General features: G+C 36.6%; 1 protein-coding gene across 1 annotated transcript in view; it reads right to left on the bottom strand.

Moving 5' to 3' along the window:
• Positions 1-16,535, bottom strand: part of FDX1 (ferredoxin 1) — a 34,958-nt gene that overhangs the window by 3,116 nt on the left and 15,307 nt on the right. The window contains exon 3 of the mRNA XM_067750970.1: positions 2,561-2,690. Within this exon, the coding sequence (XP_067607071.1) occupies positions 2,561-2,690 (130 nt within the window). The remainder of the gene's footprint in view (positions 1-2,560; positions 2,691-16,535) is intronic.

The following is a 16,535-nucleotide window of genomic DNA, read 5'->3' as shown; positions in this document are numbered from 1 at the left end:
TTTCTCCATATACACCTGACAGTGGAAATATACTAGGTGTTACGTTAACTTTAATTCTAAAGTTTGGTTTTCAATGCAGAGAAGAAGCTTCAAATAGTAAAAAACCAAGGGTTTTGGGGTCTAACATAACTGATTCAAACCAGGGCTCTGTCATTGTCTAGCTGTGTGGCCTTGAGCAAATCCACAAGAACTAAGCTTTGTTCTATAAAATGGTGATAATACTGCCTAACTCTGAAGGTTAGAAATAATCTTTGTTAAGTTTTTAGGCATTATAGTAAGTTTCCGGCATTTGAATTAATATTATTATAGTCAGAATGCCAACAACAACCATTTAATGAATGCTTTCTTCACCAGACACTGTTCAAGGAGCTTCACGTACATTTATTAGTTGACACGACACAACAACCCTATGAGGTAGGTACTATTATTATCCTCATTTTACAAATATGGAAACTGAGGCCTCTGTGTAGATTATCCATGGAAACTGGTAGCAGGGAGCAATGACAACCATCAAAAATAGATTCACAGATAATTCCTGAATCTCTCTACCAACCACTAATTCCAAAAACAGTTGGTGACGCCTTTTGTGAATCAGGCACTGGAGACACAATGATGAAATAAGACACGGCCCCTGCTCTAATGGGGAAAAGGAGACATGTAACCAGTAAAATAAGTGCCATATGCACCCGTGTATCAACAAGCCATCATTAATCAAGGTTAAGTACACCCTAAAGTAAACATTAAAATGATGCTGTTTTATCTTAAAAATTATAGACATTTACATAGCACTTAATTTTAAAAATAAACCTATGGGACTGCCCTGGTGGTCAAGTGGTTAAGAGTCCACGCTCCCAATGCAGAGGGCCCGGGTTTGATCCCTGGTCAGGGAACTAGATCCCACATGGATGCCACAACTAAGAATTTGCAAGCCACAACTAAAGATCCCACATGCTGCAACTAAAGATCCCACATGCTGCAATGAAGATCCCGTATGTGGCAATGAAGATCCCACGTGCCTCAACTAAGACCTGGTGCAGCCAAATAAGTACGTAAGTAAGTAAATAAATAAAATAAACCTAAGAACTAAAGACTGAGTTTCCTTGTTTCTTTGTTTGGAAGTATATGGAACCCTAGAAATAGAAGTTTACACGCAGTTACTATCTTTGAACAAAATTATTTTCATTCCAAATATGTCAGTGTTTTCTAAATCCTACCTGTGAAAAGCATTATATTCTTTCCCCACAAAGCATTTCTACTAAAATTCTGTGTACTTAAGAATATCAGCTATAAAATGCCATAAAAGCTATTTCCTGCTTTCCATTATCTTGTTCTAAAACTTCTGGATTTTATTATCAAAGTTCTTGGCTAGTTTACATTTACAATAGGTCTCTTGTATCTTCTCACACTCATGGATCTCTCCTAAATGTAGCTCTCCATTTCCTCTCATTTTTTTTTCTTTTCATTCAGAATATTATCTGTTACATGCGCCTACAAATTTCACCAGAATAAAAGGGCAAGCAGTTAGCTATGATTTACCCCTCACATTGAAAGAAACAATTTTCAGAACCAAATTAACACAACATTGAGTGTATTCTGTGTGTTATCCTTTAGGAAAAAAAAAGGAGGTGTTGATAGAGAATGTGGCACCTGAAGATGTGAGGGGAGACAGGCAGATGGCAGTCACAATAAATACCAATGACCTAAAAACTTTTTGAGGATTATTAGATAAGAGGGTTTATCTTAAGGATCTAATAAAATTGTGGTTACATGATATACATGAAATAAAGCTATTATTATTACTATTATTTCTTATTTTTTTTAACTATTTTTCATTAGGGCCACCAAATTACAGTTAAACACCAAAGCCAACCTTAATTAAATAAACTCTTGTTATCTTGTCCCTTGAAACAGTAAATTAACTACCTATCTTCCCTAACTCAAACCAAAAGACTAGATAATTAAAAAAAAAATAAGGTATCACTTGATATCTCTTGCTACTATAAATCTTACCACTTTTAAGAGTAATTCTACTTATTAATAACAAGAATAAGCTCTGATTAATTTACTTTAATGTACAGTTAGAAACAGAAGTATTCATTTTAACATAATTACTATTATATATTAAGTTCTTTTAAAAATTGTATTCTCTCAAGTAGGTAAAATTTTCCATTATAATTTCTTTCAATTATCAAATCTGTCCTTCAAGAATACCATAAAAAGCATTAAATTTAATCCCAACTCATTAAACTGTGATAAATATTAATTCCTGGAATAAAAATAGATGAAAGAAGATTTATTAGGATCTAGAACTTATGCTTCTAATACTTCCAATTATTTTTTTTTTACTTTTGTTAAAAGTTTCATAAGGGTTAAACTGTAGAATACATAAGAGAAATGTCACATATTTGATATTCAAAGTCTGTGACTGTTATCTGTCTACACTGGGAGACCCTATTACATGCATGCGTATTACATGTCTCTGGTCAGAGACAGACATGAACTAATAAAACTTTTATCCTCCTATATTATTATTACAACAGAAGTGGTCCAAAAATCTTACCTATCTGTTAGTCCATATGCCAGATCAAGCATGTCATTCTCCTCATCACTGATTGCTTCTAATTTCTCAAATATGTGCTGTTCAAAGATGAGGTGACAGGTGGAGCAAGCCAAGGTTCCCTCACATGCACCTACAAAAGCAACAAACATTGAATATGCTCCCCTCTACATTCAACACAATTCAAAATTGACTTGAATTAATTAAATAATTTCTAAATTTAAAAATCAGCATTAGCATACGTCAATGATAGGACTTTATTTCTGAATAAGAATTAGGGACAAGCCCCCCATACCCAACACACACACACACACACACACACACACACACACACACACAGAGTTTGAAATCACTTTCAAATATTATTTTTAAAAGGTATGAACTAGATGCTGTGAGGGGAAACATAAAAATACAAATCCTAATACCAAAGAGCTTACAAGTTAATAAACTCAGATATGCATACATACAAAAATGTATGCATTTTAAACTTATATAGTAATGATTTATATAACAGCTATGCAAGTTACTTACTGTTTCCTGGAGAGCGCAACACAATTTATAATGCCTCACAGTATATAAGAGGAACCAGAAAGTAACCAAACTGACATCTAAAGTTAAATATTTTTCCCTCTCAATCTCTCCTTATAATCAGGACAGAATCAAATAAGTCACTTTAAGAGTCACATTGGTTTGGGACTTCCCTGGTGGCACAGTGGTAAGGAATCCACCTGCCAATGCAGGGGACACGGGTTTGACCCCTGGTCCGGGAAGATCCCACATGCTGTGCAGCAACTAAGTCTGTGTGCCACAACTACTAAGCCTGAGTTCTAGAGCCCACGAGCCACAACTACTGAGCCCATGTGCCACAACTACTGAAGCCCGCACACCTAGAGCCAGTGCTCTGCAACAAGAGAAGCCACCGCAATGAGAAGCCCGCACACCGCAATGAAGATTGCTCGATGCAACTAGAGAAAGCCCACGTGCAGCAACTAAGACCCAACGCAGCCAAAAATTAATTTTAAAAGAGTTCTTTGTACATTAAAAAAAGAGAGTCACACTGGTTTAAAATAGAGAATATTTCTCCCGTTCCATGTTTTTAAAAGTCACTAATTTAACAGTTATTTATTGAGTGCATATTAATATGCCAAGGACTGTGAAAAGGGAACTGAAAAGTCACCTAGTCCAACTAAACTATGAATCTGCTCTGCAAAATCCTTTTCCCAGGGGTTACCCAGCTTTTGCTTGAAAACTTCCTGACAAAGAAATCCTCACTGCTTAAGCCAGCCAATTTCACACTCAGCTTCTACTGAGCTAAAAGTCTGTCACTCTGTAACTTTCCACCTACTGCTCCAATTCTATCCCATGAAGTCAAATCTGTTTTTTCTCTCTGGCTCTACCGAGGTGTAACTGACAAATAAAATTGTAAGATATTTAAAGCATACATCGTGATGATTTGATATACGTAGACACTGTGAAAGGACTCCTCTCATTTAGTTAACACATCTGTAACCTCATATATTTACTTATTTATTTTTAGTGAGAACATGTAAGTTCTACTCTCTCAGCAATACAGTGTTATCACTGCAGTCACCATGATTTACATTAGATCCTCAGTCCTTAATCATCTCAGAGCTGAAATTTTGTACCCTTTTACCTATTCACCTCCCTATTTCCCAACCTCCCCCAAGCCTCTGGAAATCACTTTTCTATTCTCTGTTTCTATGAGTTTAGTTAGTGAATCCTTCTAAACAACAGCTGTTCATATATTTGAGAATGTTCTTTCTTCTCCAGGCTGAGCGTAACCAGGCCCTCCAAATTTTTCTTACGTAATGACATAGTTCTCAATCCCTTCCCTCAGTCTGGTTGGGCTTTTCTTAAAATACAGCATCCAGAAGAGGACCTGACAAAACAGAATCATCCAGAATCATGTTCTCATTAAATTCTACCTAAAAAAGTTATTCTGGTTTGTTTCTGAATAATATTTTTTAAAGCCACTATACAACTGTAAAGATTATAGAGTCCTAGGAGTAACTTCAGTTTGATTTAGATTCTTTTGGTCAATAAACACTATATAAAATATTAATAAAACTGCTATCAATAATTAGTGAACTTCTTAATTTTCCTCAGAATGAATTTATCATTTTAAAAAGCGTTGTTCTTTTATAAGTTAAACATTTGTTACTCGTATTTTATTTTTTAAAACATCAAGAAAGAAGAGACAGGCTTCCTTAAACATTCATTTTTATTAAATCTCATTCAAAGCAGTAACAAGATAAAGCACAGACACCATATAGTGATGTACAGGAGCCATAAGCATGGACTGTAGAGCCAGATTCCCTGGCTTCAATCCCAGCTCCACATTTTACTAATGGCATCACCTTGGGCCACTACACCCTCCTGCCTTAATTTCCTCAATAGTAACTGTACCAACCTCACATAATAGTTGCAAGAATTACATATAAGTGTGTACTTAACATATGTACTTGCAACCACAACTGACTGGTAGAGAATAAGAACTATTCAAGTGTTGGTAATTATTATGATTTGGAAGTTATAAGAAAACTTAAGAGTCATTCAACTTTTTTAAATGTAAGAGTAAGAATTAAACCCAAGAAGTTAAATGAATCAACTATGAATTCCTGCCACTCAATAATCTAATTCACCTTATGTGAATATTAAATATATAAACATATATATACATATATTCAGTACATTTATGTAATACACAAATATATACCCACACCAATTGGTTATTTGAACAAGCACTTTCCTTTTCTACTTTTGTATAAATATGAGGCATTTCACAGAAAAAGGTAAATGGATATATTTTACTTAAAAAGAAGTAAGCTTCCTCTGCTTAAAAAAATACAGATAGGTAGGTAGGTAGGAAGAAAGAAAGAGAGGGAAGGAGGGAGGGAGGGAGAGAGAGGAAGGAAGGGAGGGAGAGGGAGGGAGGAAACCCCTGCAGTAAAAGGAGAACTGGTGTAGTACAACCCTGAGGCCATCTGGGCTCTAGATGAATCTGCCATACTGTCTGCTATGTCCTGGGCAAGCCTCTCAAGGGCCTCAGTTTTCTTCTCATCTGTACCATGAGAGACTGAAGCAGATGATATCTAAGGGCCTGTTCTCGCTAACATTTTATGACTCCACAAAGAAGAATTACAGTTCTTAATGGATTTGTTCCCTAGTATTCAATAAATATATACTAACTTTGTTTTCTGTTTTTATCTCATCAATACCCAATCCAGACAAACTCAAAACTAAAATGGCAAATCGCGCTGAAGATACTATGGGACAAAATTCAGGAAATCCAGCATCTTTTGTCTTAAAAAGTATGTAAAACCTCCTTATAAAATACACCAAGCAACGCTCCTAATTTAAGAAGCTTATAACTCCCTTCATATTTTTATTATTAAAAAAAGACAAATCCTGAGAACTGCAAGCCATGTGTAACAGAATATGCAAGAAAAACAAAACTCACAGTCCAGGGTGGGATGCGGTGCTAGGGGCTATAGAGGCAGACAGGGGACCAAGCATGGAGGTCTCTCATGCTCTCCTAAGGAGCTTGAGCTGTCCTATAAGCGCACTCCCTGTTTCCTGACACGGTGGGTAAACTAGCATGCTCGTAGTGGGTGGGTTGACAGAGATGTTTCTGGCCAGGGGTTATGAGCACCCGTCACTTCACTGCCCCTCTCCTGGATCCAGACCCTGAAGGACAGTGGTTGCTGTTGAAGTTACGGGAAGATTCTAAAGGATTCTGAGTAGGAAAGTGACATGGTATGTTTATTTTGGATAGCTCTTGCTGGTGCCTGTGTGTAAAGGATGGATTTGACATGAACAAGACAGAAGCAAAAGTCATGAGATTTCACCAAGGAGGAGGGGGAAAAAGAGGAAAAGAAAGATAAGAAACTGAGTCAAGGAGAGACCCGCCCCCTCCAAGAAAAGGAGTCAAAATACAAATGTGTCAAATGCTAGAGAGAGAACCAGAAAGTGTGACATGAGAAAAGCCCAGGGAAGAAGCGAGTGCATACAATATGGTCTCAATCATCTCGGAATGCAGAGTAAAGTTCACATGCTAATAAATCCCTCCAGAAAATTTAGGACATTCCTTTTTTTTGCCACCTGGTCAGTCAAAATGAAGAGTTACCATCCGTGTTCCAGCTCTTCACTTTCTTCCCTAGGAAACCTCAATTCTTTTAACCTTCTCTTAAAGGCTTTATTTTCATTCTCTAATAGTTTTCATTGCTCCTCTCAGGAACCTTGCCAATTATTTCCACATCTTGCTTAAGTTGCCAAGTTCAGAGCTGAACAGAGTATTCTAGTAAGAATTTGACAAATGTTGAATATATACAGAAGATTAACTTTTGGTTCCTACACTCAAGTTTCTATTATACATTCTAGTCCCATATTTATTCTTTAGATAAACGCACCATGCTCAGGATTCCTTATTTTACAGTTCCTTTCAAACTTTTTCTATCACAAGTTGTCAACAGGTATGCTTTTCTTATTCTTTGTACTAGGAAGAAACTCAAATATAATAGAAACTTTAAAACTCAGAATGAATCAACTCAGCATGCATAAGATGGCTACCACTGAACCAGAGACACATATGGTCATATAGTGGTACAAGTATCACTACAGAAAAAAATGTGGAGCAAAGATTTACAAACCCTGTGGATAGTACTTATAAGAAGAAATAGTCAATCCTGCAAAACTCCAAAATAACAAGACAATCTGAGCAGTTTTTTGGAGGGTTTTTTTTCCTTAGATTTAAACTATATGTTCTATAAAAAAGAAGAAAAAATTAGAGAACAGTGAAGACATGTCTCTGAAAAGGTATTAGGAGGAAAAAAGATTTTAAAAGTGAGCCTAAAACTGTGAGAAGAAAACTTTAAGAAAAAGTTACTCCGTTTTTGTTTTTTTTTCATCTCATGATTTCATGATGGGTATTTCTGCCAATTTATTTGTTTCCTGGTCTGGTAATTAGAGGGTGCTCCCCAATTAATAAGCATCTGACTTTTGCCTTTTTGGTATACAGGTCTATGAATCTTAACACATGTATAAGTTTGTGTACCCACTACCATAACCAGGATACAAAATAGGTTCGTCATCCAAAAGAAACTCCCCTGTGTTGCTGTGCCTTTGGAGTCACAGCCTGCATTTCTATACAGTAACAACGAACCACAAAGACAAATTAAGAAAAACAATTCCATTTACAATCGCATCAAAAAGAATAAAATACCTAGGGGTAAATGTACCTAAGGAGGTAAAAGATCTGTACTCAGAAAACTGTAAGACACTGATCAAAGAAAGTAAAGACAACACGAACAGATGGAAACATACACTGTGTTCATGGGTTCGAAGAATTAATATTGTTAAAATGACCATACTACCCAAGGCAATCTACAGATTCAATGCAATCCCTGTCAAATTACCAGTGGCATTTTTCACAAAACTAGAACAAAATTTTTTTTAATTTGTATGGAAACACAAAAGATCCCAAAGAGCCAAAATAACTTGAGAAAGAAGAACAGAACTGGACATATCAATCTCCCTGACTCAGACTATACTACAAAGCTATAGTAACCAAAACAGTATAGTACTGGCATAAACACAGACACATAGATTAATGGAACAGAATAGAGAGCCCAGAAACAAACCCACACACCTATGGTCAATTAATCTATGACAAAGAAGAATATACAACGGAGAAAAGACAGTTTCTTCAGTAAATGGTGCTGGGAAAACTGGATACTACATGTAAAAGAATGAAATTAGAGCATTCTCTAACACCACATACAAAAATAAACTCAAAATGGATTAAAGACCTAACTGTAAGACCTGAAACCATAAAACTCCCAGAAGAAAACAGAACACTCTTTGACACCACAGCAATACTTTTTAAATCTGTCTCATAAAGCAAAGGAAATAAAAGCAAAAATAAACAAATGGAACCTAATTAAACTTAAAAGCTTTTGCATATAGCAAAGAAAACCACTGACAAATTGAAAAGACAATCTACTGAATGGGAGAAAATATCTGCAAATGATACGACCAATAAGGGATTAATCTCCAAAATATATAAGCAGCTTATACAAATCAACATCAAAAAAACCAAACATCCCAATTTAAAAATGGGCAGAAGATCTGAAGAGTATAGCCACAATGTAATACAGTATGGAGGTTTCTCAAAAAATTAAAAATAGAACTACCATATGACCTAGCAATCCAATTTCTAGGCATACATTTAAAGGAAATGAAATAACTACGTCAAAGAAATATCTGCACTCCCATGTTCACTGCAGCATTATTCACAATAGCCAAGATATGGAGACAACCCAAGTGTATGTCCATGGATGAATGAATAAGATGTGGGGGGTGTGTGTGTGTGTGTGTACAGATACACACACAATGGAATGCTATTCAGCAATAAAATAGAAGAAAATCCTGCCATTTGTGAAACATAAATAGACCTTGAGGGGATTATGCTAAGTGAAATAAATAAGACAGAGATAGACAAAACAGTGTATGACACCACTTATATGTGGAATCTAAAAAAGTCAAACTCATAGAAACAGAGAGTAGTGGTGGGGGCTAAAGGAGATGGGGACGATGGTCAAAGGGTGTAAACTTTCAGCTATAAGATGAATAGGGTCTGAGGATCTACTGTAAAACATGGTGACTACAGATATAATACTGTATTATACACTTGAAATTTGCTGAGAGTAATATTAAATGTTTTAACCACACACACACAAAAAAGGAATGATGTGAGGTTAACCCTATTGTAATCATTTTGCAACTGAGACGTGTATCAAACCATCACGTTGTACACCTTAAACTTATACAACGTTAGTTGTCAATTATATCTCAATAAAGCTATAAAATAAATAAAACAAAACCATGGTGATGGCTGCACAACTCTCTGAATATACTAAAAAACAACGTATACTTTCAATGAGTTAACTGTATGGTATGTAAATTATATCTCGGTAAAGCTCTTCCAAAAAAAAGAACTCAACTAGATATATTTTTAATGGGTCTACCACTTAACTCTTAATTCTATTTCACTCATCTACATGTCTATGTTTTTGCTAATATTACACTGTCTTGATTACTGTAGCATCAAGTTTTAAGATCTGTACTATACATATGTCTTCCAGCTTTATCTTTCTCTTCTAAAATTGTTTGGCTATTCTAGTTCATTTGTTTTTCTGTAAAAAGTTTAGAATCAGCTTGTCTGTATCTAGAAAAAATCCTGCTGAGATTTTAATAGGAAATGTATTAAATCTATACATCATCTATAAATCTAAAATCAACATCTTTACTATGTTGTCTTCCAATCCATGAATACAGTATGTCTCTCTACCACTTAGGTCTTTGCTCTCTTTCATCAGACTTATATAACTTTCAGGATATTGATGCTATACATATTTTATTAGATTTAAACCTAAAAATTTCATTTTGAGGAGCTATTGTAAATGTTCTTTTTTTTGTAAATGTTCTTTTAAAAATTTTTTTGGTTTCCAACTGTTCATCGCTGGTACACAGAAATACAATTGATTTTTGTGTGCTGACCTTGTATCCTAGGACCTTGCTAAACTCACTTAGTTCTAAGATTTTTTTAATAGATTCCTTGTGATTTTCTATGTAAATAATCATCTAAAAACAAGACAGTTTTCTTTTCAACCTGTATGCCTTTTAATTTTTTTATTTTTTCATTATTTTATTTTTATTTTATTTTACTTATTTTTAAAAATTTTATTTATTTTTGGCTGCATTGGGTTTTCATTGCTGCGCGCGGGCTTTCTCTAGTTGCAGTGAGCAGGGGCTACTCTTCACTGCGGTACGCAGGCTTCTCATTGTGGTGGCTTCTCTTGTTGTGGAGCACGGGCTCTAGGTGTGCGGGCTTCAGAAGTTGTAGCACACGGGCTCAGCAGCTGTGGCACACAGGCCCTAGAGCGCACGGGCTTCAGCAGTTGCGGTGGGCTCAGTGGTTGTGGCACGCAGGCTCTAGGGCACGCGGGCTTCAGCAGTTGTGGCACACGGGCTCACTAGTTGTGGCTCGCAGGCTCTAGAGTGCAGGCTCAGTAGTTGTGGCACACGGGCTTAGCTGCTCCACAGCATGTGGGATCTTCCTGGACCAGGGATCGAACCTGTGTCCCCTGCATTGGCAGGTGGATACTTAACCACTGTGCCACCAGGGAAGTCCTCTTTTTTCTTTTTTTGCTTCATTACACAAAGACTTCCAGCATGATGTTAGTAGGGTGGTGAGAACAGACATCCTTGCCTTGTTCCTAATCTTAAGAGAAAGACGTTTCATTCTTCAGCATTAAGCATGACGTTAGCTGTAGGCTTTTCATAGATATCCTTTATCAGCATCTGATTTTGCACCACAGCTGCCCACTTGTTTTCAGTTAAAACACGGGAGCTGCCACCAATTCTATATCCCATTTGAACAGAGTTCACATCGTTATTGAACGTCCCTGCTGCTCCCAACTCCACTAGAGCCACAACCCAAAGGCTATAGGCAAGAACAAAGTGGATGAGATTCCTGTTGGGCCTCATCTTCTAACTCCTTTTCAGCATCACAGAATTCCCAGGCTCCTATCTAACATGAAATTATCTGCATTGAAAATCAGCAGTATATATATTCCCAATGCCAGACTGCAAAGTGGAGTCCCCATAGTGTATGTGGGGTGTGTGCATTGTGTGTGTGCAGTAGGTGGGCCCAAGGAGTTAAGGAGTTCTTGATCTGGTATTAAAAGTTAGAAGTTGCAATGCATTTTCTCATAGAAGCCAGGCTATAAATGGTGATTAAGTTAGTTGTGAAGAAACAGGTTCTGTGGGTTGGCCCGAAAAATTTAGCCACCATGTATAACAGTATTTCCATCGGAAAACAAATTCCAAATGCCAACTAGTTGACCTGAAAATGGATTTGGTAAACAAAACCTATCCCTAAAATGGGAAGTGTTTGTTGTTTTTTATGCTTATCACATACACAGGGAACAACTATACAAAACACACAGTGGGAGGCAACCTACCAAAGGAAAAAGGATACAAAAGCAACAACTATAGAACCTTCAATCTAAAACTGATAGCTGATCAAAATATGGGTACACCGATATAATAATACATGTGGAGAGTTGGGGATTGAAAGTGCAAAAGTTATGTGACTTATGCTTATATACAGCCCCAAAGCAGCACTGACAGCTGTCAGCTTTTAGTGTCTTTATAAGTGGTTGGTTACATAAGAGTAAATTAACAGGGGAAATGTGTACATATGTGTGTATATACATATGTAAATAGAGATACATACACATATATTAAACAGAAAGTGATCACATTTTATGAGGAATACATTCTCAAAGATTTTGAAATTGTTGAAGTCTCATAATTCGAATTATATTCTCAATGAAACAAAATGTAAAGTAAGGAGTGGGTTCTTATAGTTCGTAAATCTATAATCCTCATATCATATTTTTGTTGCAAAATATACTTAGAACAAACATTTGAAGTGAAACTTTTTCCATTACTATGTCCACATTTCAAATAATCAAAGATACTCCATGGCTTACAACAGACAATAATCTGAACTGACTTAGGGACACATTACAGCCGTATTAGCCCCTGATGCCAGCATTTTATCCATCATCCTTGCTTAGTTACACAACAACTGTCATGAACTTAAAGGTATGTACAGTTTAGTGCTGCTTTAATATTGCTGGCATTCTGGCTAATGATTCAGTTCTGTCTCCTAAATTAACAGTAATACAAATCATGATAGGTTTTTGGCTTTCTTCATTGCATTCTGTCATATTTAACTTCTGTCCCAAAATAACTCGCTTTCGGATGCATTTTTCGGCATTAACACGTAATGAATGCTTGGCTGAAACTGTCATAGGCTTTAAAATGATATTAAATTATAACCACAGTTTAAAATATCGGCACTACAGTCAACAGAAATCACACAGACATCAGATGTCTGGAAACAGCACAGTTCACATGATACTGACAAAGGCTGACAGGTATTTGTTTACAATTGTAAAGGCATGGAAGCAAATATAAAATTTATAATTCGCACAGCCTGCCAGCTTGAAATTATGGGATTCTTGACAAAAGGTTTGGTTTTCACAGTATTTCTGATTTTACTAGAGTAAGAACCTTAATATTGTTAAACTGTACAATTTCAAATTTGCATAATTTAAAAATTACATTAAGAATAAGTAAGGCATGGGGCTTCCCTGGTGGCGTAGTGGTTGAGAGTCCGCCTGCCGATGGTCCAGGAAGATCCCACATGCCGCGGAGCGGCTAGGCCCATGAGTCACGACTGCTGAGCCTGTGCATCCGGAGCCTGTGCTCCACAGTGAGAGGCCCACGTACCGCAAAAAAAAAAAAAAAAGAATAAGTAAGACATGGTTACTGGCTAATTTCAAGGTTGATGATGAATAAAACTCTGAACTGAGGTTTTTTTTTTTTTAAAAAAGACCGATACTAAGGTTTTGCACAAAAGCTTAGAAATTCCTGCCATAAAACTATTCCCAAAGAAAATTAGCTATCTGCAGACTATTGCTCCTTTCATGTAATTTGAGAGTTTTCCACCAGGAAAAGATTGTTTCGTTTGTGTGTGTAACCATACTAAGATAATTTGGAGATCTGTAATGATGCTGACAAGACAGACTGCCTAACCCCTTTCCCAAACAAAACTCCAAGGGATAGCTATGTGGAAATATTATATATTAAAAATATGAAACTATATAAAAATATAAAACCTAATTTTCTAGAGTAAACCTTGATCCACCAGAGCTGGAAATACAGTATGTTAATAAGGAGTCAATAAACATAATACAAATAGAGATTTATATGATCATTATCAGGGTCACCCAATTTGAATAATTTCCCTCCAAACAGACCCATGAAGGAAATACATAATATTTAAGAAAAAAACAAAGTCTGAGATAATAAACTAGGTAAATTTGATCAGAGAGGTGTAACTGCCCCCTAGTGACAGAATACTATAATATACTCTGAAAACTTAAAGATCATCTAAAAAATCTACATTAACTTAAAAGTTGGAAAGGAATGTTCATAAATTTATTGCTTCCAAAATTTACAATTGTCCCTTTTTACTCACTTGTCCATTCACTACTTCACTTCATATATAAATAAAACAAGGATGATTTTATACTTCATCACAGTCTCTTAGGAGAAAAATGTACAAGTAAACAAATATACAATTAACAGGTTGTGATAAATGCCATGAAAAAAATGAACAGGATGCTGCGATGGAGAATAACAGGTTCAGGGTAATGAAAGAACATTTTGGACTGGGTAGTTGGGCAAAGACCCACTAAGGAAGTATTACAATATAAGATAAACTGAGACCAGCAAACACATACAGGATATTCAGGGTGGAGTGAGAGGGAAGTGTCCCAGGCAGAAGAAAATGCAAAGCATGAACAAAGTCTCCAAGCTAGAAATTCTGGGTGAGTTCAGCTCTTGATAAAAGGCCAGTGTGGCCAAACTGAGAGAAAGAACAATGAGAAATGGGGAAGAGGAAGAAAGGCAGATGGGGCCATTAATGCAAAACCTTTTAGGCTAGGGTAAGGAATGTGGATTTTAACCTAAATGAAAAGTTATTCATGGCTTTAAATCAAGGAACCTGTCTGATGTGCATTATGATGAATCACCCTAGCTGCTGGGCTCAAGAGCAGAAGCAGAGTAGTGCAGTTCCTGGAACATAGTAACTAGCCAGCCCCAAGTAGTGACTGCAGGGATGGTGAACACAGGACACATTGGAGACATACATGGAGCACATCTGACAGGAGCTGCTGGTGGACTGAAGGTAGAGGATAGGGAAGAAGAAAGAATAAAAGACGCTCTCCAGTTTCAGGCTGGAGCACCTGAGTGATGCTCGCTACTGGCAGAAAAGATTCTCAGAAAGATAAGTTTCAGTGGGGGGGAAAGAATCAAAATCTGTTTAAATATGTTGACTTGTTTAAATGCCTGTGCAATTTCCAAGAAAAGACATAAAGTAGGAAGTTGAATCTATAAGTCCAGGGCTCAGAGGAATGGTTGAGCTAACAATGTAAACTTAAGAGTCTATGAGCATCTGCACACCAGTCAGAATGGCCATCATCAAAAATACTACAAACAATAAATGCAGAAGAGGGTGTGGAGAAAAGGGAACCCTCTTGCACTGTTGGTGGGAATGTAAATTGATAAAGCCACTACAGAGAATAGTATGGACGTTCCTTAAAAAACTAAAAAGAGAACTACCATACGACCAAGCAATCCCACTACTGGGCATATACCCTGAGAAAACCATAATTCAAAAAGAGTCATGTACCAAAATGTTCATTGCAGCTCTATTTACAATAGCCAGGATATGGAAGCTACCTAAGTGTCCATCAACAGATGAATGAATAAAGATGTGGCACATACATAGAATGGAATATTACTCAGCCATAAAAAGAAACGAAACTGAAGTATTCGTAGTGAGGTGGATGGACCTAGAGACTGTTGTACAGAGTGAAGTAAGTCAGAAAGAGAAAAACAAATACCGTATGCTAACATATATATGGAATCTAAAAAAAAAAAAAATTGTCATGAAGAACCTAGGGGCAAGATGGGAATAAAGTTGCAGACCTACTACAGAATGGACTTGAGGATACGGGCAGGGGGAAGGGTAAGCTGGGACAAAGTGAGAGAGTGGCATGGACATATGTACACTACTAAACGTAAAACAGCTAGCTAGCGGGAAGCAGCTGCATAGCACAGGGAGATCAGCTCGGTGCTTTGTGACCACCTAGAGGGGTGGGATAGGGAGGGTGGGAGGGAAGGAGATGCAAGAGGGAAGAGATATGGGGACATATGTATATGTATAACTGATTCACTTTGTTATAAAGCAGAAACTAACACACCATTGTAAGGCAATTATATGCCAAAACAGATGTTAAATAAAGTAAATTTTATACAAAAAAAAAGAGTCTATGAGCATCTGGATGGGATTTAAGGTCACAGAAGGGATAAGATCATCCAGGGAGAAACTGTACAGACACTCTGTACTTGGCCACCCTCGTCTGCATATGGTGTTCACCTATGAGCATGACTATAACAAAGGCAATATGTAAAGGGTGTCCTGTATTCAACTTTAGAAATGAATTAAATAGTTGCCCCTATAATGTTGTTATCACGACCTCTTCTTCATAAACATAATATTTCAGACTTCTTGACTGCATTTCTCTCATCTTTTTTCTAGAAAGTGGCTGAGTATTTTAACTCTATCTTTTGCGAACCTATTTTAGCTTATCTCAAATGTGTATTTACATGCCAAAATTTCTGGACACATTAGGATCCTTGATCTTTAAAGTTTCTCTTCTAAGTCTGTATAAATGAATGCAGAAATCTTATCAAACTACTGAAGACTGTATTGGCATTAAATTTTCTGTATTTCTGGGGCATCAGGGGAAAAAGATTCTGTTAGTGGTTATCTCTGTGTGATAAGACTATAGGGACAAGCAAGAAGAACTACAATCCTGCAGCCTATGGAACAGAAACCACATTCACAGAAAGATAGACAACATGAAAAGGCAGACAGCTATGTACCAGATGAAGGAAGAAGATAAAACCCCAGAAAAACAACTAACTGAAGTGGATAGGCAACCTTCCAGAAAAAGAATTCAGAATAATGAGAGTGAAGATGATCCAGGAACTCGGAAAAAGAATGGAGGCAAAGATCAAGAAGATGCAAGAAGTGTTAAACAAAGACCTAGAAGAATTAAAGAACAAACAAACAGAGATGAACAATACAATAAATGAAATGAAAACTACACTAGAAGGAATCAATAGCAGAATAACTGAGGCAGAAGAACAGATAAGTGACCTGGAAGACAGAACGGTGGAATTCACTGCTGCGGAACAGAATAAAGAAAAAAGAATGAAAAGAAATGAAGACAGCCTAAGAGACCTCTGGGAC

This window comes from Pseudorca crassidens, chromosome 9, assembly GCF_039906515.1.
Source record: "Pseudorca crassidens isolate mPseCra1 chromosome 9, mPseCra1.hap1, whole genome shotgun sequence".
NCBI classification, from domain to species: Eukaryota; Metazoa; Chordata; class Mammalia; order Artiodactyla; family Delphinidae; genus Pseudorca; species Pseudorca crassidens.
This window is presented reverse-complemented; position numbering and strand designations above follow the sequence as displayed.